The sequence below is a fragment of the Ursus maritimus genome, unplaced genomic scaffold, assembly GCF_017311325.1.
Source record: "Ursus maritimus isolate PB19 unplaced genomic scaffold, ASM1731132v1 scaffold_17, whole genome shotgun sequence".
In the NCBI taxonomy this organism is placed as follows: domain Eukaryota; kingdom Metazoa; phylum Chordata; class Mammalia; order Carnivora; family Ursidae; genus Ursus; species Ursus maritimus.
The window spans coordinates 47,094,275-47,120,215 of record NW_024424119.1 but is presented as its reverse complement, the minus strand read 5'-3'; the positions used below and the strand labels follow the sequence as shown (position 1 = coordinate 47,120,215).

The following is a 25,941-nucleotide window of genomic DNA, read 5'->3' as shown; positions in this document are numbered from 1 at the left end:
GGCACTTGGCCCAAACCCACGTGGCCGAATTCTCAGCTATGAAATGAACATAAAGGTAAAAACCTTTATTCTCATGAGTAGCTGGGATGACCACGATCATACGAAAAACACCTACCTGGGTGACTAAAGAAATAGTTCTCTTTCTGTTCCCTTTTTGTTTATTTAAGTCTTATGTGGTCTCCCTGTGTATGGCAACCACATAAATTATCAACCATCTGAAACACCTCCTGAAAGTAGATGGGCTTTAAAACAGGTTTCTTTCTATTATTACGCCTGTTCGTGCCTCACCACCTTATTTGTCCAACCGCAGGACACTGCACCCCCTGGCTTCCCGCTCTTTTCCCTCCTCCAGAAAGCCCCTGCCTTGGAGAGACTCTCACAATGAGAGAGGATGGAAATTTCCACACGTGGGTGGCGAGGGTGGCTACTGATGACGGTTTCCTGAGCTTCTGGTTTAGAGACCCTCCGATTTCCTGAGGCTGTCCCTGCTGACCTTTGTAGCAACCTGAATTCTACTTTACTCAAAGAGATCATTCTTGGAAAAATACTCTATTTTGTTTTGTTTTGCATTTTAATTAAGATTTACAACTTGTTCCAGTAATTTTCAACTTTTATAAAGCTCTCGGATGGACGCTATGTCGTTGACTTTTCAAAGCCACCTTCGTGGTAGGTTCATTATCGTTATGATTGTCACCATCGTTATTATGTATCTGACTTTTCAGAGGAGAAAACCAAGATTCAGAGAGTGAAAAGGTCCCGTCACGGTCATACTACCAGTAAGTGGCATATCCATGACTCAGGTTTACGTATCCGTGCTCCCCACCCTGTCACCCCCTCTGCTCTGCTCTGTCCCTGCCAGGGCCCCCTGGGTGAGCAGAGTGCTGGGGGCTGCCCGAGGGTGGAGAGGTCCAGGCAGGGGTAGGTCTATCTTCCCCCATTCTGCTGGAGCAGCGTCACTTCTTCTTTTTTTTTTTTTTTCCTAATTTTTATTTTAATTCCAGTTAGTTAACATACAGTGTTATGTGAGTTTCAGGTGTATAATAGAGTGATTCAGCATCCCCGTACATCACCCGGTATAGGGTAATAGGGTAGCTTCACTTCTGTCTTTTTTATGAACTGGCTTTTTTTTTTTTTTTTTTCCTAATTTTTATTTTAATTCCAGTTAGTTAACATACAGTGTTATGTGAGTTTCAGGTGTATAATAGAGTGATTCAGCATCCCCGTACATCACCCGGTATAGGGTAATAGGGTAGCTTCACTTCTGTCTGTTTTATGAACTGGCTTTTTTTTTTTTTTTTAAGAACTATAAGTGATTTTCTGCCATTAAAAGAGTTTGGAAACCCTCCCCGCCCCGCCCCCCTCCCCCCAGTTTGGGACTGCCTCATTTTCTAAAAATGTCGTCTTTTTCATTTCTTAGAAACCCAGAAGTTGGTGACAGCAGAATTCGGAAGGGCTGGTGGTTTCCGAGCTGGTTTAACAATGGGTAAGGTGATGGGATGGCCCTCTGTGTTTTTCATCCACCCAACGCTTATAGAGTCCGAATAAAACAGTTTCATGTTCGTGACCTAGGGCACTCGTCTTTCTGGCCTATTGAAGTCATACAAGGAATCTACTTCATGGTTGGGACTCAGATATTTAAGTTTGGGGGTTTTGTTTGGTTTAGATTTTCCATTTAACTTGGGGGTGAGTGGGGCTTGGGCTGAAGTTTAGGCTGTGGGAAAGATGATCGCAGCTAATTCGGTTAGCCGTTCATTAGTCCAGCAAGTTCCCTGAGCCCCTGGAATAACCAACCCGAGGGTCCTGGGTCACTAAATTGCTAACTGTGCTGACCCCTGGAAGGAAAATATGAAAGGTGAGTACTGAGCCTTTTCACCAAAAGTATGTGTTTATGAATTAACATATCCGATCACGAAGCTTTCTCCGCATACCCCCTCACTGCACACATTCTCCACCTGCCAACCCGTGTTCACATTCCCCAGCTGTCCCGGTGTCATAGATCGTCCTCCCTGTCTCACTCAGCTTGCTTTCCCTTTGTATGTAGGACCCACATTTACCACGAAGAGGAAGACATAGATGGTGAACAAGAACAGAGAGAGGAAAACAACGAAGAGCTTCAGCTGTCAGACTGGTTTAACCCACAGTAAGAAAAGTACTCCCCCTCCCCGGGTTCAGTAAGTGCATTAGCGCCCATCAGAGGTGGCGGGGGCTGTGGAGGCAACAGTGCCATTGAGAACGTTCCTGATGGGGGAGATGGAGCCTTAGCGTCCATCAGACTTTCACCAGAGATTAGATGAGAAACGGAGAGTCTGGACATTTTGACCCGGATGCTTGAGCAACAATACAGTGATTCTGACAGCGGTTGTCCAAAGTCAGCAGGCACATCACAAAATCCTGGGGCTGGAAGGGGTCTCACTGGCCATGGGGTATTGTGGAAAGCAGTGTCAAGAGTCAGAGCAAGAAAATTCTCTCTGAGATTCAGCGAGCGCGTCTGAAAATTGGCAGTGATGATGAAAAATCTCATGAGGCCATGCATGCGTTTATTAAGTGATTATACAACAAATGTTGAACAAGTACCTATGATATGCCAGCTGGTATGTTTCAAACTACAGTGACGGTCCATTAATATGTTTAGAAACTAGCTTAATGGGTCAAAATGAGCTTTTTTTTAATTGAAATCAAATAGAATACCAGAGGGCATCACATGAAATAGAACCAAGGTTACGTATTGTGTGGTTGAGTTGTTTCTGTATATATGTGTATGTATTTGGCTGTGATGGAAAATGCATTTCTCACTGTGAGTCGTGGTCAAAAATACTGTGCTAGACGTTGTGTTAGGCACAGGAGATAGAAGAAATCAATCAACATGGTTATATTCAATAAGTTCATAGTCTTCTAGGGGCAGGAGATGTATAGGGAGTATTTGCCAAAATTGGGAAGGAGGTGTGGTCAATCCGACTTCAGACAATGTGTCTGGGGGAGTAAGGAGGCAGGATCTGTCCAAGATGACCGTGAGGCCCAAGAGACTGGTGCGTGGTGGTGGTGTTGACCAGGATAGGGACTGGAGGAGGACAGCCAGGTCTAGGAGTGGGGGGAGGTGAAGAGCTCTACTAGGGACGTTTGTGGATTCAGGTCCCTGTTGGGCATCGGGACTGAGATTCACAGAATGCCTGTCTTAGTCTGTTCAGGCTGCTACAAACAACAGAAATTTATTTCTCACAGTTCTGGAGGCTGGGAAGTCCAAGATCAAAACACCAGCCGCTTTGGTGATTGGTGAGAGCCCACTTCCCAGGTCATAGACAGCATCTTCTCTGTCCTCACACAGAGACAGAAGGGGCAAGGGGGCTCTCTGGGAGCTCTTTCATAAGGGCACTAATTCCAGTCATGAGGCTTCCACCTTCATGAACTAAGCCCTTCCCAAAGGCCCCACCTCCAGATATCATCACACTGGCGATTAAGTTCCAACGTATGAATTCTGGGGGCACAGACATTCAGTCTCTGGCAGTGCCCGTGAGCTCAGTGGAAGACGCGTGTAGAGATCTGGGTGGCAGTGGGACCTGTAGGCCTGGAGAGGGCCACCCAGGCAGAGGACTAGAACCACATCCTATCATAGCAACATTTAAAGGGCCGGTGAAGGAAAAGAAATCGGAGAGGGGTTAGGAAGAACTCTAGGGGAAGAGGATCGGGAGAGAATATTCCTGTGGGAGGGGTGTGACCTCTGGAGAGACTGAATATGTTCTGGCAAGCTCTCTTTTTGTTTTGGGGTGGGGAATCACGCTAGTGTGAAAGGGTGGGCATTGTGGCCCCCACGTGTGTCATTCAGTGAGCTGGGCAACAGGGTAGCCATCCGTGAGATGCTAAACCCTTCCTGGAAATGCAAGAATATGGAAGCATTGGTGCTTTAAAGCCCCTTAGGTGTGTGTGTTGGGGGGTGGGGGGGGCCTCTGCTAGGCTAGGTGGGCTAGATGAGCCAGAGATAGTCACCAAGTTCCCGTCTAAGGAGGATGATGCACGTTCACTGTGGCATTTATGCTCGCTGTGCGGGACTTGGGAAGCAGGGTTGAAGGCTGAGTTACTGGAGACAAAGGGAGAGACATATCGTGGCCACCAGCTGTGACTCTCAGCTCTCCGCCATGCATGATTCAGCTTCTCCTCCAAACAAGTGGCGAGCAGATAGGTAGAGTATCAGTTTGAAGAGGCACCAAATTGAAGCCAGGGCACCAAAGTCTATTTCCTGCATAAACGAATGATTAGCTGAACAACTGCATGAACAAATAAATATATTTATATAAATGTATCCCTTCCTGGAAACGACCTACAGCATATTACAGCATATCGAGCACACATTTCCACATCAAGAGCTCCTAGCTTCTGAGAGAAAACATCCTCTGGATTTCCCTCCTACTTCTCCGTTCCCCCTTCTGGATCCCCTCCATAAGCACCTCTCCTGCTGCCCAGCCATCATATGTTAGAGTTTCTTTTCTTTTTTTTTTTTTAAAGATTTTATTTATTTATTTGACAGAGATAGAGCAGCCAGCGAGAGAGGGAACACAAGCTGGGGGAGTGGGAGAGAAAGAAGCAGGCTCCCAGCAGAAGAACCTGATGTGGGGCTCGATCCCATAACGCCGGGATCACGCCCTGGGCCGAAGGCAGACGCTTAACCGCTGTGCCACCCAGGCACCCCCATATGTTAGAGTTTCTGGAGGCTCTCATCCGTTTCCATGGCCTTAGACACGATGGTGTGAGAGTGACTCCCACCTTCCCATCTTCAGCTCTGAGGTTCCCTGAGTCCTGACTTGGGTCTGACTTCCTGCTGGGCAGCTCTGCACACACGTCTCCATGACCCAGCTGGATCTGCACCTTCTACCCTGCCCTTGTTCTTACTTCCCACCTCAAGCCAGAGCCTGGGATCTCTCTCCGGTTCATCCTTTCCCTCCACCCACCCCACAGTCGCATTGATGGATGTGTTCTGTTAATCCTGCCTCCAGAATTCTTCCTGCATCATGTCCTTCTCTGTATCCCACGGACCCCACTCTTTGTTCCTTTTGCCACCGGCTCTGTGCTGGATCACGCGCGCTCCGGCGTGCTGACGCTTAGAGGGAGTTCAGTAACTAACACATCGTGTGCACCTCCCAGCTTTTCTGACCTGCTTCACGATTCACATTTTATCATATTCATATTTAAAATATTCACTTTGAGCACTTCCTCTACCCAACACCTGGGGACCTCAAGGTACCCATGAATAAGTATGTAAAATTAAAAAGCTACCAATGGCCTAGGTAGGTATGTGTTTATTTCGCGGGAAGCCTCTGGCCTACCCTAGAGCCACACCCAGTGACACAGTGGGTGCTGTGCTTGGAAGAAAGGCATTTGGGCAGCTCTGAGTCTGTCCTGGCACTTTTCCCTCTTTTTAGAGCCCCATCCTTGTGATCTTGGACATCTCTGGCAATCGACAGCAGCGGAGACTAGCTCTGACACATGGGTGGCCTGCCCTGTGTCACTTCTTTTGGGCAAGAGTGGTGGTGATGGTTTTGCAAAGACTCCCTGATGCATGGGTTCATCTGGGAACTGATCTGGTTCTCATCCTCCCTCCTCCCCTGCCCCCACTGCCTGCGTTTTCAAGCTGTCACCCAGCTTTTTCGTCAGGGTCCATGACATGTTGGAATTGCCAGTGAAATTTAATAATTAACAGCTGGGAAATAGAACATTTTAATTTTTAAGTAAACATTAATTTTTAATATCGCTTTTTTCTTTTTCCTGCATGGAGGAATCTTCCCAGGCAAGCCATCAAACTGGGCACTGGTTTTCTGACTCAGTCTTTCTAGAAGATGGGGACTTTGTGGGGGTGCCGTTGTGTAGCAGGCTGACCACCTGCTGGGAGTGTGAGATTCTCAAGGGGTAGGATGGAGTCTCATTTCTCTGATCTCAGTGCTCGGCTGTGGGTCTGGTGTGGCTGAGGCAGTGTGCAGGGAGGGACTGTGTGCCCTGGCCTGGCCCTTCCTGTAAAGCTGAAGGTGCAGATCACTTCTGCTTTTCTCTTACCCCACCTTCCTTTATTTGTAAAATGGGGGTGAGGGTAGCACCCACTTTATAAGGTCAATGTGAGGATTAAATGACAGAGTAAAAGTCAAGTACTTGGTCCCTGTGCACCGTAAGTATGAAGTAAGTCCACTTGCTACCTGCCTTCCCCCCACCTTTCTTTTTTCCTTAAAGATTTTATTTATTTATTTATTTATTTATTTATTTATTTATTTATTTAGGGAGAGTGTGAGAGTGAGTGGCGGGAGGGTCAGAGAGAGGGAGAGAGAGAATCTCAAGCAGACTCCCTGCTGAGTGAGCCCGATTCCGAAATCAAAAGTTGGATGCTTCACCGACTGAGCCACCTAGGCACCCCTCTTTTTTTTTTTTTTTTTTAAATAATATTACTTGCTTACCACATGTCCAGCTCGTACACGGTTGCAAGACTTAGCTAGCGGGCTTGGGTCAGAACTACTAAAAGATCCTTGATGGGCTAAAACTAAGGACAGCAAAGAATGAGGCAGTAACACAGAGCAGACTCTAAGTTCAGAAACGTTGGTTACAGATGTGTAAGCCGTGTGTGTGTGTGTGTGTGTGTGTGTGTGTGTGTGTGTGGTGTTTGGTGGTTTGAAATCTTGTCATTCCACAAAGTGGGGGGTTTTATGTGACTAAAAGCATCACATAAACTTCTAAAAACATAACACAACAAGAGCTCACTATTTCTCATTCTGCGCTGTTAAAAATACCAGGGTAGCTAAGGTGAGTGGAAATGATGACAAACGTGGGTCGTAGCCCCAGCTTCACCAGCAGAGCCAGCCAATGTCCCTATAAGGAGCAATACAGGCTGGTAGCCCAGAGCGTGGACTCCGGAGTCAGACCATCTGGGTCTGAAAACCAGCTTTGCCTCTTACTAGCTCTGTGTGACCTTGGACAAGTTATTGAACCTCTCTGTGTTGCTCATTGATACAACAGAATCAAAATAGTACCTCTGAAGGGTGACACCCTTAGCTCAGTGCCTGGTCTCACAGGAAGTGCTCAGCGTATGTCAGTCTCCATCAGCAGCGGCCAGCCGTGCGGCTCTGGACAAGTTAGCCAGTCTTTCTGAGCCTTGGTTTTCTTCCCTGTACAAGGGACATAATCTGTGGCAGGACTGTTGCCAGGACTAAATGAGAAAGTGTAGTGAAGGTGCTGGGCACAGGTTGGTGCTTTCATGACTGAAGGAAACCAAGAGCAGCAGTTCTCTGCGCAGCCAGCACTGGTGGGGTGTGAGGGCAGAGCCGAGACTCCAGACAAGATGGGGGGGCCAGGAGAGCAGCCTCAGAGTGCCCCACCCGACCCATCTCTGGGGGCGATTCAGCTGTGCAGGGGGAAGAGGGAGGCCAGAAGCAGGGCACAGGCAGGCGGGAGGGACTGTCATCTCAAGTATTAGAGTGAAGAGCTTGGTGACTGATGGACAGGAGGATGGGAGTCTGCTGAGGCTCTTTTCTACTCTGGGGCTGGGGGGAGGCTGGGACTGAAGCTGGAGCTGGGGCTGGGCTGATGCTGGGGCTGGGTGAGACTGGGGCTAGGACTGCAACTGGAGCTGGGGCTGGGCTGAAGCTGGGGCTGGGTGAGACTGGGGCTAGGACTGAAGCTGGAGCTGGGGCTGGGCTGATGCTGGGGCTGGGTGAGACTGGGGCTAGGACTGCAACTGGAGCTGGGGCTGGGCTGATGCTGGGACTGGGTGAGACTAGGGCTAGGACTGCAACTGGAGCTGGGGCTGGGCTGATGCTGGGGCTGGGTGAGACTGGGGCTACGACTGCAACTGGAGCTGGGGCTGGGCTGATGCTGGGGCTGGGGCTGGGGTGAGGTGGGGGTTGACCCAGCCTTGCCCAACCTCACTGTGGAAAACCCAGCTTAGCTGGTGGGATATGGGCAGTTTTGTGAAAACCCACCCTCCACTGATGTATAGGACTAGGGGAAGTTCTCAGTGGCTGCATCTATTTGCTGACATCTCGCTAACAGCCTCAGCAGGGCCACATGCACACAGCCTTCAGGGACCCAAGAGGGACCACTAGGACTTTGCCCTCATCACTGGCAAGCAGATGCCTAGTGGGGACAGGCCCGTTCGTGCTGGGGTTTGAATCTGATGACTGTGTTTCGGTCTCTGCTCCCCAGCAGGGGAAATGCAGCCGCTTCCTGAGCAAATGGGGGTCAGAGCTGAGTCTGTGTCACCCCCTCCTGCTGGGCCCCAGCTGCTCTGCAGCCTTTCCGTGTCTCCCCTCCGCAGTTGGTCAGTTTGCTGTCGCTCTTGTGTTGCTTCCTGTGTTTGTGTTGGCTTTGCCAAGTCCCTTCAGAGCATTCTGAGTGCAGAAAACATACCCCCCCCTTTGCCCTTTGTACTCCTACCAAAGATGCAACGTGGTCTGAGGAGAGGGTCTGTGCCAGACCCCCATGTTCCAGCCTTGGCCGTGGGGGGTCTCTATTGAGTCCCTGCTTTTCTGGGTGACTCTGTCTCTTTGTAAAATGAATGATAATGCCAGAACCCCCTTAAATCTGGGGACTTTTTGGCCTATAACCAAGTTTTTACCTAGAAATCCCTTTCTGGCAAAAGGCAAATTAAAATAGCTTTCTCTCTTTTGGCTCCAAGGTCACTCTCATCCTCCCAAGTTAAGGATTAGGGACTCCTGAGGCTTGGATAGCACCCATGGGGCTAAAACCCAAAGATGCCACTGGTAATTTAGGAAGGGGATGGGGAGATAGGAAGGAAGAAGAGAACTAGGAAAGCAGCAAAAGGGGACAGAGGGTGTGGAGGTGTACAGGTAAGATCGCCATCAGGGCCCCAAAGGCAGCTCTCAAAGGCACCTGGCCAGAGCCTCCTGCCCCTCACTCAGAAGACGCTGTCTCTGCAGATGTCACACCAGCCTGCTGACTGCCCGGGGCTAAGTCAGGATTCAAGGGCAGTCTCAGCAAATCATAGCTGACCCCAGTGTTCCCTTAGACAATCTCCGCCCCACCTTAGGAAAGCTGTCCTGACTCATGGGGCCCTATGTTTTGTCACCAGGAAACGTCCAGAGGTTGTGACAGTGACCGGATGGAAGGCGCCGGTCGTGTGGGAAGGCACTTACAACAGCACCATCCTAGAAAATTATTATGGCAAACAGAAAATTACCGTGGGTTTGACGGTTTTTGCTGTTGGAAGGTAAGAGTCCCTAATAAGATCGATCTCAGTTTTTTCTTGTTTCGTTGTCAGAATGTTTGTGAGGGGCCCCCTGGGCTCATGGAGCTGTTCCTGCCTTGTCTGAATTCTTAGATAGGAGAATGTTATAATGGGATGGTGTCCATCTCCGTTCTGCTGAGGCCCCTGAAGGGCTGAGAACAAAACAATAGTAGGTGAGTTGACTCCTTTCTACCTCGAAGTGAGGGTCTCAGGTTGCAGGTAAAAGTGTCCACTCCACCCACGAAGGAGCCTAGGGGCTACAGCACACCCACGACGACCTCCTTCCTGACCTCCATGGCTTTCTCTGGAAATTCCAAAAATGGTAGCTGTTGGCCCAAATGTGCATCATTCATCCTCCTACACTCTCAGACCCAGGACCAAGGACAGAAGGATTTACAGTCCAGACTGATGCAAGCATGGCCGTTCTCCATGTCTTCCATGGGCTCCTCAGGTCTTCCTTGGCCCCCAGAGATTCAGCTAGCCAGAACTTCCTCTTCTAGAGGTTGGGTAGATTCCTGTTTCAGCTTTCATTTCCTTGTTTAGAACACTTCTTCCAAAACTGCAGTCATTCTTGCTTGAAATTAGTAGGTGTAATATTAGTTTTAAAATGTAACCCATTTTGCTTTTTTGGAAAGTTTTTGGGCTTTTCCCCCAAAACAAAAGCAAAAGTTCAATTTTCCTAGTCCGCACCCCCACCATGGGCCTCTCCTGTTCCTTTCCTGAAAACTACATGGGAAGTTGATCCCTTGGCCTGTATGAAGAGTGTTGAAGGACCAGGTTGATTTGAGCTTCAGCTCTGCCCACCGCAGGGCCTAAAGGAGAGCTCTGTGAAGATCTGATGGTTCTCCTAAAACCTCCAACCCAGAGGCCAGAAGCCATCACTGTGGCCATACTAATCAGGTATGGTGACCTGGTTAGTCACCTGGGTGGCATCTCTAATAGACAAGGGTGACTCTGGAGTTTTGAGATTTTCCCCAGGAAAATCTGTACTATTCTGAGTCAGGAGCCAATTCTCAGCTCACCTAATCCCACAGCCCAAATGTTATGGGCGGATTCGATCTTGGTGTTCCCAAAAAGAACAGAATACTGCTTATGGCTCCACAACGGCTTCAGCATCCAGCTGCAACTCTGCAGAACCCAGCTATAAATCACCTATCCTGGGGAAAGCCCTATGCTCTCCGCTCTGACGCCCGAGAGGACTGTTTGTGCACTCAGCAGCAATAAATCCTCGTAAGAGTGGATTTGGACTTTTAGGAGGTGTGATGTTTGGTTTGTTTTCAAATAACAATGCAGGAAGCCAACAGCAGTGTTTTAATCCCTAAACAATGTTAAACCTCCAGTGGCGGGGTCCCTGGGTGGCTCAGTCATTAAGCGGCTGCCTTCGGCTCAGGGCGTGATCCCAGAGTTCTGGGATCGAGCCCCACATCAGGCTCCTCTGCTAAGAGCCTGCTTCTTCCTCTCCCACTCCCCCTGCTTGTGTTCCCACTCTCACTGGCTGTCTCTCTCTCTGTCAAATAAATAAATAAAATCTTCTTTTAAAAAAAAAAAACCTCCAGTGGCGCCCTCCCTCGCCTTAGGATTGTCTCCCAAGCTTCAGAGTACAATAGAGTTTTCTTAAAGTTCCAGAGTGCCCAAGAATTTCCTGGCAGCCAGCCACAGAGCCATGTTGAACTCCCTGTTTATATTGCTCAGATATCTTCTTTCCATTTAAATAATCAGTACTGTAAACTCTTGGGCTTCTAGTGGCCAGCATTAAAAGCACACTTTATTTTGGTAGTAAAGAAAGGAAATCTGAGCAGTCACCAAAAAGCAAAACGAAGTACCGGTTACTATGGCGCACAAAACCTCTTGATTGCCTGCAGCTATGATCAGCAAATTAAATTCAATCCACATTCACTGAGCGAAGCATGAGTCTGGGGTCTGCATGAGTTGTGTTAAGACATCTGACTCCTACTTCTTCCTCCTCTCTGTGATCTCCATGGCTTCACAAGAGCATACAGCTTGGGTTACAGAAGACACCAACATGGTGTGTTTGGAATGAAGACCTATGTAGCTAAAATAGCACCACCCACCCATTAGCATGGCGTAAATCCAAAACACATTGTCAGTACCAAATACCAAATGCTGGTGAGGACGTGGAGCAGTGAGCACTCTCATTCATTACTGGTAGGAGTGCAAAATGGTACAGCCATTTTGGAAGACCGTTTGGCAGATTCTTACAAAACTACACATAATCTTCCCATGCAGTTCAGCAACTGCACTCCTTGGTATTTAGCCAAAGGAGTTGAAAACTTATGTCTACACAAAAAACTGTGCACAGATGTTTATACCAGCTTTACTGATAACTGCCAAAACTTGGAAGCAACCAAGATGTCCTTCAGTAGGTGAATGGATAAACAAACTGTAACATCTAGAATATTATCAGTGCTACAAAGAAATGCGCTATCAAGCCATGCAGACGTGGAGGAACCTTAAATGCATGTTAACTTAGTGAACGAAACCAATCTAAAAAGACTGCATGCTGTATGATTCCAACTATGTGACATTCTAGAAAAGGCAAAACTATGGAGACAGTGAAAAGATCAGTGGTTGCCACGGGTGGGGTGGGGTTGGGGGAAGAGGTGTGGATGAACAGACAGAACACAAGATTTTTAGGGCAGTGAAAATACCCTGTATAATACCATACATAGTGATAGATACATGTCAGCATACGTTTGTCCAAATCCATAGAATGTACAAATCCAAGAGTGAATCTTAATGTAAACTATGGAGTGATAATGATATGTCAGTGCAGGTTCATGGATCGCAAGGCATGTATCACCCGATGCTGGAAATTGGTAGTGGAGGAAAGCTGTGGGAGGGAGGGGGAGCAGTGGGTACATGGGAACTCTGTGCTTTCAGTTCAGTTTTGCTGTGAACCTAAACTTGCTCTAAAAAATAAAATCTATTTTGAAAAACAAGGAAAAAGTAGTTAAACTAAGGTTAAAGCAGGTTGCTTGCTCCAGTGTTTGGATGAGTCTTACAATGGTGGTATCTGAAGAGTGGATTGGTGTTTGGGGTGATCAGTGGGAGGCTCACAGGGTGAATATGTAATATAGAAGGATATCTATGCCCTGTGACCCGTTCTCTGGGTCCCAAAAGAGGATATGAGAGTAGTGATGGTTAGGCTTAATGTCACCCTTGCATCTGGTAGGACAGTAGCAACACTGGGTACAGTTTGAGGGAGAACTAGTGCCCCCGATGTTGGTCAGAGGGTGCAAACTTCCAATTATAAGGTGAATAAGATCTGGAGATCTAATGTATATCATGGTGATTATAGTTAATAATACTTATTATACACTCGAAAGTTGTTAAGAGAATAGATCTCAAATGTTCTCATCACAAAAAAAGAAACAGTAATTATGTGACATGCTGGACGTATTAGCTAATGCTACGGTGGTAATCATTTTGTAATATAAAAGTGTATCAAATCGACACTTTGTATACCTTAAACTTACACGATGTTATATGTCAATTATCTTAGTGAAAGCTGGGGGGGAAATATCTGGCACCCACTTTGCCTGCGCAGAGTCTGAACCAACAGATAAATAAGACAAAGGGTAGATGATGTGACTACCAAGTTCATCGCAGTTAAAGCAGGTCTTGGAGAATGTGGCTTCTATCTGCAGACCTTAGGCTTCCTGACAGTGAACCACAGGATTAGAAAGATTGGGTATCCAGGCTTCCAGATGCAGAGTAGGGCCCGTTCCACTAGGCTCACTTCAAGGCCCCAAAGAGTTGAGAGCACAGGCTCTCTCCAACTGGCTGGTGGCCATTTCCAAGAGTGAGAGTGGTGGGGGCAGGGCTGCAAACGCCCTGTCGCTCTTCCAACATCAGCAGGTAAGTCACTCCTCCTCCCCAAAGTGGAATGAATGAATGGTGGAAAGCAGCCAGGAATGTTCCCCTATCAGATGTGGAAAACACATGTCTGGGATGGGGAAAATCATTCCTCTCCCACACTGCCAAACACAGACAAGATGATTAGAAGAGCACGTAGTCTCCTGCACAAATCCCAGGAGTTACATTTGTCCCGTTCTTCTTTGTTTCAGATACATTGAGCATTACTTGGAGGAATTCTTAATATCTGCCAATAGGTACTTCATGGTTGGCCACAAAGTCATATTTTACATCATGGTGGACGACGTCTCCAGGATGCCCTTGATAGAGCTGGGGCCTCTGCGTTCCTTCAAAGTGTTTGAGATTGAGCCTGAGAAGAGGTGGCAGGACATCAGCATGATGCGTATGAAGACCATTGGGGAGCACATTGTGGCCCACATCCAGCATGAAGTGGACTTCCTCTTCTGCATGGACGTGGACCAGGTCTTCCAAGATAGCTTTGGAGTGGAGACCCTGGGCCAGTCAGTGGCTCAGCTGCAGGCCTGGTGGTACAAGGCAGATCCCGATGAGTTTACCTACGAGAGGCGGAAGGAGTCTGCAGCCTACATTCCATTCGGCCAGGGGGATTTTTATTATCATGCAGCCATTTTTGGAGGAACACCCATTCAGGTCTTAAACATCACCCAGGAGTGCTTCAAGGGAATCCTCCAGGACAAGAAAAATGACATAGAAGCTGAGTGGCATGATGAAAGCCACCTAAACAAGTATTTCCTTCTCAACAAACCCACTAAAATCTTATCCCCAGAATATTGCTGGGATTATCACATAGGCCTGCCTTCAGATATTAAGACTGTCAAGATATCTTGGCAGACAAAAGAGTATAATTTGGTTAGAAATAATATCTGACTTTAAACTGTGCCAGTAAGTTTCCGAATTTGAGAGAGTATGATTATGGCAACTTTCTCAGAAGAGTAACACTTGACTTTTAAACAATACTAGCAAAACACCAACACAGCAAATACTTGCTCTTCTTCCTTATAACTTTGAACTTTGCAGTATGGGAGAAGGAACCTATGGTAATCAGATGTAAATTCCTATTCTGGGTTTGGGGGAAATACTATCAACTAACCCAAAAAAAAAAAAAATTTGTTTTGGACACAGGCAAAGAAAAAGCCAGAAACGCTCTGCACGTGCCAGAACGTACTGACAAAAGGGTGCGAAGGAGGCATTTGGCGACAAGATACAACTGTGGGAGGTCATCCCCTTGACTTCAGTGTCCTTGCTGAGTTGCTTGGCAGCAGAACTCTGAGCAAGGACACGGTCCCCCTTGGCAATCCTCGGATGGTTTCAGTAGCAAACTGCTTCAGGCCACTGGCTGTCCATGTTCTTTTCTCATCAGGAAAATGTCATTTGGCTTCTCTACAGAAGATTGGTGGAGATTCCCAATGGATATCATGGTGGTGAAGGTTTGGAGTCCCAGGGAATGTGAATAAGCCAGTGGGGGCTCAGCATGGAGTGAAAACAAAGACTCAAAGTTAGTTTGCCGTGAAATGGGCAAGAGGCCCATGCCGTGAAGTGGGAAAAGAGGAGGCTGGTGGGCCACCTCTGAGGGGCACAGGGCACAGGGCTGGTGCTTAAACACAGCACAAATCCCGGCGCTGAATGGGAGGCTGTGTGGGAAATCTCCAGCCTCCTCAGACCCACAACAACTAGAGCAGCAGGGGCTTGCATGGAAGATGCCTCTCGTTTTGCCCAAGTCACATTCAGTCTGCCAGACTCTGCCACTTGGGTCTTCGGTTCCATGGCCGGAGGAAGTGGATGGTGTCAGAGAAGGCAAAGGCCTGCAGTGGACTGAAGAGGCTGGCAAGGAGTTCCACTTCCCAAACCTGAGCTTCATGACGATAAGTCGTCAATGTGTCCTGCTGCAGCCTGCTCTAAGCCTCAGGGCCCCTCAGCCCATCATGCCCCAGTGGAGGGCTGACATCCAGGAGTGGACTGGATTGGAAAACCCTCCCGTCAAGCAACCTCTCGTTTTCCCCTGTCCTGTCTGCACGAAAGCAGTGTAACCACCAGACACAGTGGATAAATGGCTAATTGATTTTATATCAAAAGCAGACGGGATGGTAATGGGAGACCCAGTCCTCATGACTGAACAGCTTAACATACAGTTCCCTTCTCTAAGAGAAGCTCTGAAATCCTACATATTATTTAAAGTTAAGCAATTCAGCGTCAAGGAAGTTGGGAGGCACCATCTACATAGGCAGGTATATTTACAGTTTGCTTGTGTTCCAGTTTTGGTCATTTCGTTTCCATTTTTAAGTGATTGATTTGAAGAGCCACTGCCCTGGCTCCACGTTCGGCACAATGGGCTTACGTGATCCAAATGAAACCCACGTTTTTTTCCTACCATTTCACTGTGCCGCCTACTCTTCAGTCCTTGCCAAAAAATCCCACAACCCAGCAAAACCAAACCAAACCAACAAAAGTCCTGAAGAAGTGGACTTCATGAAAGAAAACAAGGACCATACGTCAGTTAGGATGCTGCCTTTAGGATTCAAGTTTTCTGGGATCCATTCTGGAGTAGAGACAGTTGAGCATTTAAGTCTTACACCAAAGAAATGATCTATCTTAAACGATTAGGGGAAAGGGCTGATGGTTACTTTTGAGGGAATCTTGATTTCTTTTTATTTGTTTAAATCCCAAATGAACAAACTCAAGATCTCATGAATAGTTATTCTTAAACATTAAAAAAATAATAATAAAATTCCTGATTCACAATTGAATAAATTATTTTCTTAGTAGATTCTGGATTCTGGTCTGATCATGGATTGTGTGTTTCCTCCCAAAGATGTTCAGAATAAGCCCGTTATAAAATTTTATATTCTTAGACTCCAAAAAGTTCTGAGGTCCTTCTAAAAATGTGTTCACTATTATGAAGATAGAACATGGTTGGAAGTCCCAGGCTTTCAAAACAACAAATGCCGATGGAGAGCTTTTCCAAAATGGTGCATTGAAGTCATTAACTGCCCGTGAAGGAACCAGAAAGAAAAGGCTTGCCCCTGAAGCCTAGGGTGGGGCACCAGGGCAGCGGGAGAAAACAATGTCGTAACTACATCTGGGGGTTATTAGTCCTGACCTCTGGGGAATATATGTGGCCAAAGGGGCCCTGGGAAAAGGCTGCATTTCCAGCACAGTCAGGGCGGGTGGCTTTGTAATAAACAGAAAGATGAAAAGTGATGAGACTGATAGAGTGCGGTGCATTAGCTACACAACAGGGCATCATTCCCTCATTAGAATGGTTTTCATTTTATAGGTGAGCAAAGCAGTGTTCAGAAAGGTTAGCCACCTGGCTAGGAAACAACCGAGCTGAAGCTCAAACCAGAGGAGCCGACAAGGATAGATGTGTTGACACCATACAGCTGAAGGGCCATGTTTCTAATCAAGGAAAATGCAGCTTTATAGAAGGACTTTACAAAGGGGCATTTCTGCCCAAAGAGTTAAGATTTTAAAAACTAGATGCATCCCCAAGCCTGTTGTACTATTTCCCACTTTTTGTGTACTAAACCTGCCCTAAATGCATTACATTAGTTAAAACGGATCCCGTAAGAAAAATAAAAGACTGTGATCATTCTTATCTTTACTTTGTGCATGCAGGGCTGATACAAGCCCTGTGGGCACACACTAGCTGTTGTGCCAAGGCAGGTGCCATGGAGGGCACGCTTGGGCAGGGGGGGCACAGGGGGCCGAGGGAAGGGACAGCCACGCCTCCACCTTCCACTCCACCTCTAATCTGGGGCTCACATGCAGCTGGAAGGGGATACGTTTCTTTAAGCCCTGAAAGGACCTTACTTCTCTTGTCCTTCTTGAGTGACACGTCTTTGATGTCTCCCAGCCAAAGTCACCATGTGATTTACCAATAAGGGAATCATAGTTATGGCAATACTTACAAGTATTTATTAAATGCACCATTTGTTAAATGTGCCTTTTATAAATGAATAACAGGCACAATAGCATACTAGTTGGTGCAAGGTCATAGAAAGCATGGATGCATAACGTACAATGCATACTTTTTAAGGCAAGAAAGCAGGGTTAAGTGAGGATCCATTGGGCAAAGCCTCAGCTCTATAAGGGTGCCAACTAGAATTCAAACCCAGGACTGTCTGACTCTACATCCTTTGTTCTTTTCACAGCTCCTGTTTGCTTCCCTCACTCTTTCTTTTACTTGTGTGCAAGTGCGCCACACACATTTTAACCATCTTGTTTTAAATTTGAGGACACCAGAGGAATCATTACCAAAAGCTCTCAATTCCTTTGTTAGGCATTAAAGAGAGAGAACTTAGTAGACCCAAAACTCTCAGAATGCAGGTCTAAAGCGTTCAAAGCGCCACGCTGGAGAAGCAGACAAATGAAACGTGAGCGATACAGGGTCCAGGGCAGCATGGAGGAAGGGAGGAGGAAACTGCTTCGGAGGGGCTGACTCTGCACTTTAAAAGAAGAGAAGGGGGTGGCTGAGGAGTGGAGCTGGAAGGAGGTTTCAGAGGGAGGAGCAGCAGATGCAAAGCACAGAGGGCAGCCAGGAGACCTTCCCAGAGACCCACACAACTGGTGCTGGGGCCTTGGCACTGGCTGAAATCAGCTGGCAGAGCCTGTGTGGAAAGCAGTTAAGACCATGTGAGCAATTTGGCTGGTTGAGGATTCCATATTTGCCTGGCATTCGTGGCTCTCTTTCTCCCCTCCCAGCAATGCCTAGGCTCCTTGAAGCAGAATACGTGATTTCCATGGAAACTGGTGCCATGATTGGAGCAAGGGATCCAGAATAGCAAATCAACATTCTCCATCCCCTTGGTGGCAATGATTCATTTGGGGAGGGGCAGGTGACCTAAACTAGTCCACTCGAAGTGAATCTCAGGTCCTTTCAAGAAATGAGGGAGCATGTAGTATTAGGAGCTTGACCACGGGAAGGTCAGCCTTAGGATGGGACTGACAATAAGACAGGAGGGGCAGGGTTGCTGAAGGAAACACAGCCCTTGATGACAAGCCTGAGTCACTGGCTCCAGCCTTACCTGCACTGCCTGTGGGCTTTTCAAATGTGTGAGTCCCATTATTAAGTCAGTTGGAAATGGGCTTTCTCTTATAACTGAAAAATATCCCCTTTGAAGCCTTCTAGAATTGTTAGCTCCTGAAAGGCAGGTCCACAGTCTGCCTTTGCATCAGTCCCAGCCCTCCCACACATCTCGGAGGCGCTGTTTAACACATACCTACTGAATGAATGAATGAATGAATGATCACATCCACTCCCATCATGCTTAATAAGAAGTCATTGTTTTTCATTTAAAATTTTAAAATTTTGATGGTGGACTCTATGTCCTACCACAAAGCGGATGCTTTCATATCTGGCACCTGGAACTTTCCCTCCTGTATGTAGTACATAGCATGAGGACTCAGGAATTGCAGCCTGGGCTTCGGGCTCTAACCCGGTGCTAACCTACTGGGTTCGGCACTGCTTAAGGTCAGTGATGCAGGGACCAATCGGCTTCATCAGTGTGGAGCAGTGGTTCTCAACCAGGATGATTTTGTATGACCTCCCACTCCCCTGCTCTGACCCCAGGGACATTTGGCAATGTCTGAAGATATTATTGATTGTCACAACTGGGGGGCGGGGGATGCTACTCACGTCTAGTGGGTAGAGGCCGGGAATGGAGCTAAACGTCTTACAATACACAGGACAGCCCCCGCAACACTGATTCGGCTCAAAATGTCAGTAGTGATGAGGTTGAGAAACCGTGGTGTAAAGTTCCTTTGGACTTCATTAAGGAAGAAACACTGGGGAGTCAACATGCATAATAACCCAATGGCCTATCCCCTAGGAATAGTCCCTGATGGGTGTCAAGAGCCTTAAACTCACCTCTTAACTCCTGTTAACATTCACAACTAAGGCAGAAGTAGTTCCCTATACTGGACAGTAGAGGGCAGGGATTTCCGAAGATTACACTTCCCCAAAGCAACTGCAGTGATTCCTCTCTGGATCTGGTAAAGACCACACATTTGTAGAAATGGATATGAATAAATGAAAATAGCTATAAATATCTAAAGAATGTGGGTGTGAAAAATCAGCCAAAGTTAGAAAACACTTTTAGTGAACTGACTGTCACTGTCAGGATAAAACATGGTTATGCTAGCTAGGTATTTTAGTTACAAATATTTTGATTGCTGGGGTGCCAGGGTGGCTCAGTTGGATGGGTGTCTGACTTCGGCTCAGGTCATGATCTTGGGGTCCTGGGGTCAAGCCCCGCATCAGGCTCTGTGCTCAGCAGGGAGTCTGCTGTCCCTCTCCCTCTGCCCCTCCCCCTAGCTCATGTACACACACTCTCTCTCTCAAATAAATAAAATCTTTTCAAAAATATTTTGATGGCAAGGAACAGGCATCCCCTTTGAGCTGTCTAACTCTGAAAAGGAGATTTTCGGGAGGCTATTTCTTGGGAGGGAGCATTCCACTGAATACAAGGGAGAGTTGATAACCAGAAAGGAATATACTGAAGCTGGATTATACCTGTTTCTCAAGCCCCTGTGCAGTGACTTCACTGGGGTAGCTCGATATGGGCCACAGTGAGTGTACTGACACCATGGGAATCAGTCAACGCTGGAAATCGGGGCTTTCCTCCCTTTCCTTTCTTTTCCATTTTTCTTTTTTAGGAGTTGGTTGTATAAAAATTTTCCAGCCACATCACTATAACCAGGCCATGAGCAAGAGCTAGGGAAGTTCTAAGGGCTTCAACAGCTAAAAATTGTGAACTTTCCCCAGGGGTCTGTCAATATGGCTCAGCCCGAACTATTTCCAGACTTAGGGTTTCTTCCCTCAAAACTTTCAAATTCCTGGAAAAGGAAACACAAACAGCACAGCATCTACTCCTGCTCCCAGCCGCTGTGCCATGGGGCAGGCTTACCAGAGGGTGGTTACACCTCGGGCAGTTCTTCAGAGAAGGACATACTGTGAGCTGGATAGATGCCTCTCACAGTGTCTACTGCACCCAACTTACAGCTGTCTAGCCGTCAATCACTTCTTCCCACATATCTAAAATATTCCCTGCTACCATGAACCAAAAACGTGATGCACTACCCTAGCACAGCCCCCTCGCTAACAGCAGACCACAGAATCCACGGATAACATCAGAAGGCTGGGCTTCTCAGAGTCTACTGTCTCCAGATATTAACTACGTCTCCTTTGGTTCCTTAGAGAACCCATCTGACTATATGGCAATCTGTAAAATTAATGGTAAGCTTAGCTCACACCCGAAATACACTAGAGTTAGCAGTGAGACACAAGGAAGGAAGAGAGAAAAAATTATAGCAACACCTGTTTAAATAGGAAATAATGGCTATCTGCTCAAGAGGCATTTCCTTATTCTGGAACTCAGTGGGCCTCTGCTGTAGGTTTCCTATCAGGGCTAGGCACAGTCTTTATCCATCATCCCAGTCTACTGCTGATTCTCTGAACTATGTAAGATAGGATTGGTCATAAGAGTCCAGTGTCAGGGCAACTGGCCTTCAAGCTGGATGAGCTGGAGAGCTTTCTCTCTCTCTCTTTTTTAATAATAATTTTTTATTATGTTATGTTAGTCACCATACAGTATATCCTTAGTTTTTGATGTAGTGTTCCATGATTCATTATTTGTGTATAACACCCAGTGCTCCATGCAATACGTGCCCTCTTTAATACCCACCACTGGCCTATCCCAATCCCCCACCCCCTCCCCTCTGAAGCCCTCAGTTTGTTTCCCAGAGTCCATAGTCTTTCATGGTTCATACCCCCTTCTGTTTACCCCCTCTTCATTCTTCCCTTCCTTCTCCTACCGATCTTCCTGCTATTTCTTATGTTCCATAAATGAGTGAAACCATATGATAATTGTCTTTCTCTGCTTGACTTATTTCGCTTAGCATAATCTCCTCCAGTCCTGTCCACGTTGCTGCAAATGCTGTGTAATCATTCTGACCACAACTTCTTAATCCAGTCATCTGTTGAAGGGCATCTCAGCTCCTTCCACAATTTAGCTATTGTGGACAATGCTGCTTGAACATTGGGGTGCATATGGCCCTTCTCTTCACTACATCTGTATCTTTGGGGTAAATACCCAGTAGTGCAATTGCTGGATCATAGGGTAGCTCTATTTTTAACTTTTTAAGGGACCTACACAGTGTTTTCCAAAGTGGCTGCACCAACTTGCATTCCCACCAACAGTGTAAGGGGGAATCTCCTTTCTCCACATCCTCTCCAACATTTGTTGTTTCCTGCCTTGTCAATTTTTGTCATTCTAACTGGCGTAAGGTGGTATCTCAATGTGGTTTTGATTTGAATTTCCCTGATAGCTAATGATTTTGAACATTTTTTCATGTGTCTGTTAGCCATTTGTATGTCTTCGTTGGGCAGGAGATATGGAGAGCTTTCTCTTAAGCAGGATCCCACTGAAGCTCACTGCTTTTTTATTATCAGGCAAATGGGAGGCAACATGTGTGGGGCACTGCCTCCAAAATCCAAAGTGGCCCATAGGAGTTATGCCTCTCTCTTAGATGTAGGGTGTATAAAGTCCCCTTGGGGCTGCAAACTTGGCTGCAACCTAGAATTACCTGGAGAGTTAACATTGTTGCCTGGTTCTGACCCCACAGATTCTGATTCAAGAGGATGGACATTAGGACTTTCAAAAGCTTCCCAGGTAGAGAGGATTCTGGGAATACGGTGGACTACGAAGCATCAGGAATCTGTCTCCCCACCTAGACAACAATTGCACTGGCAGAATCTGTAACTATTTTGGAACTCTGGAGTCTATTGAAGGCTCGCAACTTCCAAGGGAGGGCTTGGCTGGTAAATTAAGGTTAATTTTGGTCAATTTCAGCTCTTAGCACAGTAGCAGCCACCTCTTCTCCACCCCCAGCCATGTGGCAGGCAGTTGTGTACAAGTTCCTGGCAGCCTGTGAGAGCCAGAATGGGCCAAAGGGACCCTGTCCTCCACATATCAGGGGTCTGTGCTCTGATCACTAATTGCTGCTTAGGATCACAAAGATGCAGACAAAGGCAGGCCGCTATAGTTGTTGCACCTCCCCCCATTGTTGCAAGCCCTGTCCCCTTCAGCTGAAGTGCCTGCCAGGGGACTTAAAGGGCCAGCATTCCTTTTCTCTCTTCATTTATCTCTTTTCCTCTTTTGGGATCCAGAGTGGGAGATTCAATAATGACTACATATACAGGAAAATTAGTAAGTGACCATGCATGCCCAGGGAAAGGCTCGGAAAAGACCTTAGAAGACCTTAAATTTACACCTTACGCTGATCCTTGGCACAGAGAAAGCCTATGACAATCAAAAAAGCCAAAGCAATAAATGAAAACAATAACAAAAAACAGTCAACCCTGGGGAAAAAGGATAATCTGACTTCCAGAGTTATCACAGTATTAGATATAAATGTCCAGTTTCAACAAAAAATCACAAGGCATGTAAAGAAACAGAAAAGTATGGCTCATTCAAAGGAAAAATAAATAAACAGAAACTGTTCCTAGAAAGGCCTGATGGCAGATTTCTAGACAAAGGCAACTGTCAATGATGCTCAAAGAACTAAAAGAAGACATGGGAAAAGCCAAGAAAATGATATAGGAACAATAGAAATAACAATCAAAGAGAAAGCCAAAAGAGAAACCAGAAAGAAATTCTGGAGCTGAAAACCAGAAGAACTGAAATGAAAAATTCATTAGAGGGAGTCAAAGGCAGATTTGAGCAAGTGAAAGCAAGAGTCAATGACCTGGAAGATATAGGACAATAAATATCATGGAGTTTGAGGAACAGAAAGTAAAAAGACTGAAGAAAAGTGAACAGAGCCTAAGAGACACGAGACACTATCAAACAGAGCAACATACTCATTGGAGGCATCCCAGAAGGAGAGGAGAGGAGAGAGAGACTATGTGAAGAAATAATACCGAAACGTCCCAAGTTTGATGAGGGAGATGAATGTAAACATCCAAGAAGTTCAATCAACTTCAAGTAAGATGAACCGAAAACGATGCACATTGAGATACATTATAATCAAACTTTGGAAAAAAGGTAAAGACAAAGAGAATCTTGAGAACAGCAAGAGAGAAAGGACTCATCACATACAAGGGACCCTCCATAAGATGACTGGCAGATTTCTTGTCAGAAACTTTGGAAATCAGAAGGGAGTCTTGCAGGGTGAAATGAAAGGACACTAGACAGCATCAAAGCTGTAGAGAAAAATAAAGATATCCATAAAAGTAAATACGTGGGCAACTATAAAAACTCGTATTGTAACAATGGTTTGTAACTCTAGTTTTTGTTTCCTATGTTACTTAAGAGACTAATACACTTTTTAAAATTCCTAGTCTAAAAGCTAGTATTATAACTTCAGTTGGTAACTTCAAATTTCGTTTTCTACATAATTTAAGAGGCTAATGCATTTAAAAGAATTCCTAGTTCATGCTTTTTGGGTACACCATGTATAAAGATGTAAGTTCATGACATCAACAACCACCAAGGATGGGGACTGAGGTATAAAGGAACAGAGTTTTGGTATGTTATTGAAGTTAAGATGGTATCAATTCTAATTTGAGTGTTATAATTTCAGTACATTCACTGTAATCCCCATGATTACCACAAAGAAAACAGCTATAGAATATACACAAAAGGAAATGCAAAAAGAATTTAAATATTTCACTACAAAAAATAAACTAAACACAAAATGAAGAACAACAACAACAACAACAAAGGCTACAAGGCAAATAGAAAACAGATAGCAAAATGACAGAAGTAAGTCCCTCCTCACAGTAATTACATAAAGGTAAAACCTTTATTCTTATGAAGTGGCTAGGATGTCCAAGTCATGGGAAACACCTACCTAAGTGACTAAATAAATATTTCTCTTTCTGTTCCCCTCTTAAAAAAAATTCTTGTGTTGTTTCCCTGTTTATTGTAACCACACTTTCTTAATAATAAGTCATCTCAAACACTTCCTGAGAGTAGATGGGCTTTAAAACAGGCTTTCAATATTATTATGCCTGTTCATGCCTCACCATCTTATTTGTCCAACCACAGGACTCTGCACCCCCAGGCTTCCCACTCTTTCCCCTTCTCCGGAATGCCCGCAACTTGGAGAGACTGTCATAATGACAGAGTGTGGAAACTTCTGCCTGTGGGTGGCTAAGGTGGCTTCTGATTGCAGTTTAAATGTAAATAGATTTTTATTTCCCCTCTTTTTCACTAAGATGATTAACATTGATCTATCCTTCATTGCACTGACCTTTCTTCTATGGTATATAATCTGTTTGTAAGCCCATCCACTAATATCCTCATTTCAAATACAGTACTTTCAAAGAATGTCCATTTTTAAATAGCTTTCCTCTGTTCATTTGTTTTCACCAAGTTTTCCACTAAATCCTCAAACATTTTTTTAATAGTTGCTTTAAAGTCCTTGTTTATCACTTATATTGGGGTCTAGTTCTCTTCACTATGGGTCACATATTCCTCTTTCTTTACATGTCTAAGAACTTTTCCAACATGTATACCTGACATTATAGATGACATGTAGAGACTCTGGATTCTGTTATTTTCCTCTAAAGAGTGTTGATTTTTGTTTGGACAGATAGTTAACTGGGCTGGACTCAAATTCCAAACTCCATTTATCCTGCAGGGGGCATTGGTGGAAACTGCTCAATTTCAGAAGTTGCTATTTCCTAGGGAAACTGAAGTTTTTCCTATGCATGGGCAGTTTAGTTGTCATCCACAGTTAAAGTCAGAGTTTCTATGCAGATTTTGGGGTACCCCACTCTGTGTTTTCCATATTACTTTTCAGCCTCGTTTATATCAACCAATTTCATCTTCTGACTGCCCAAGTCTTTCTCTGTGAGTTCTAGCCACCCGACTCTGTGTGAATTGGGAGGTAACCTCAGACGAAAAGTTGTATAAATGTAGTTTTACCCAATACACGTCCCTCCTTTCAAGGATCAACCTGGTTTTGTTCCATCTCTTTTGCCTTCAAATAGTTTTATGTCATTTTTATTTTATTTTCCCTTCCAGGACTTATGACTGTCATCTATGGGAGCATTAATCTACTTTCCTGTGACTCAAAATATTCTAATTCTGTATTAATTTAATTTAATTATCCTCCTTCACCACCCCATTTTTTCTTCTAGGAAGAAAACTTCTAACATTAATATAGATTTTATTTCCTGTATGGTATGTAGTATTTAGGTCACTGTAAACCACTGGTGAGTAGTAATGGCTTACTTATTCATTTCTTAATGGTGTCTTTTGATGAGCATAAGTTTTCTAATTATAATAAAGTATAATTTATCATTTTTTTAGTTGTTGTTTTCTGTCACCTTCTAAGGGACTTTTATCTATCCCCAGGTTAGAAAGATATCCTCCTACGTTTTTCTCTAAAAGCTTGTGGTTTTAGCTTTTATGCTTACATCTATAATTCATTTTGAATTAACTTTTGGTATGTGTCAGATACACACAACCACATAGATGAGGTGCAAAACCTTGAGTGGAAAAAAAAAACTGGATGCAAAGAATACACACCATGCAATTGTACTTATATGAAGGTCTACAGCAGGAATAACGCAGCTATGGTAATAGAAATCAGAACACTGGTTTCCTGGATGGGAGAGGGTAGAAACTCAAAGGGGCACAAGAAGAAAGTTACTGGGGTTATGGAGATGTCCTGTATCTTAATTAAAGTGGTTTTTACATAGACATGTACATGTGTAAAAAACCCCAATGAGCTGTACACTTAAATTGCATGTGTTTTACTTCATGTAAACTGTACTTCAATTAAAAATGTATTATGAAAAAAAA

The 25,941-nt window shown here is 45.4% G+C and overlaps 1 protein-coding gene across 3 annotated transcripts in view; it reads left to right on the top strand.

Annotated features, from left to right (window-relative positions):
* Positions 1 to 15,893, top strand: part of GGTA1 (glycoprotein alpha-galactosyltransferase 1 (inactive)) — a 55,367-nt gene extending 39,474 nt beyond the window's left edge. For 2 of the 3 annotated variants that reach the window (XM_040631825.1, XM_008698814.2), the window contains exons 5-9: positions 723 to 776; positions 1,418 to 1,483; positions 2,042 to 2,140; positions 9,059 to 9,196; positions 13,303 to 15,893. In XM_040631825.1, the coding sequence (XP_040487759.1) occupies positions 723 to 776; positions 1,418 to 1,483; positions 2,042 to 2,140; positions 9,059 to 9,196; positions 13,303 to 13,996 (1,051 nt within the window). In that variant the 3' untranslated portion in view covers positions 13,997 to 15,893. The remainder of the gene's footprint in view (positions 1 to 722; positions 777 to 1,417; positions 1,484 to 2,041; positions 2,141 to 9,058; positions 9,197 to 13,302) is intronic. The other variant, XM_040631826.1, reaches the window with a different exon arrangement.
* The last annotated feature ends 10,048 nt before the right edge of the window (positions 15,894 to 25,941 follow it).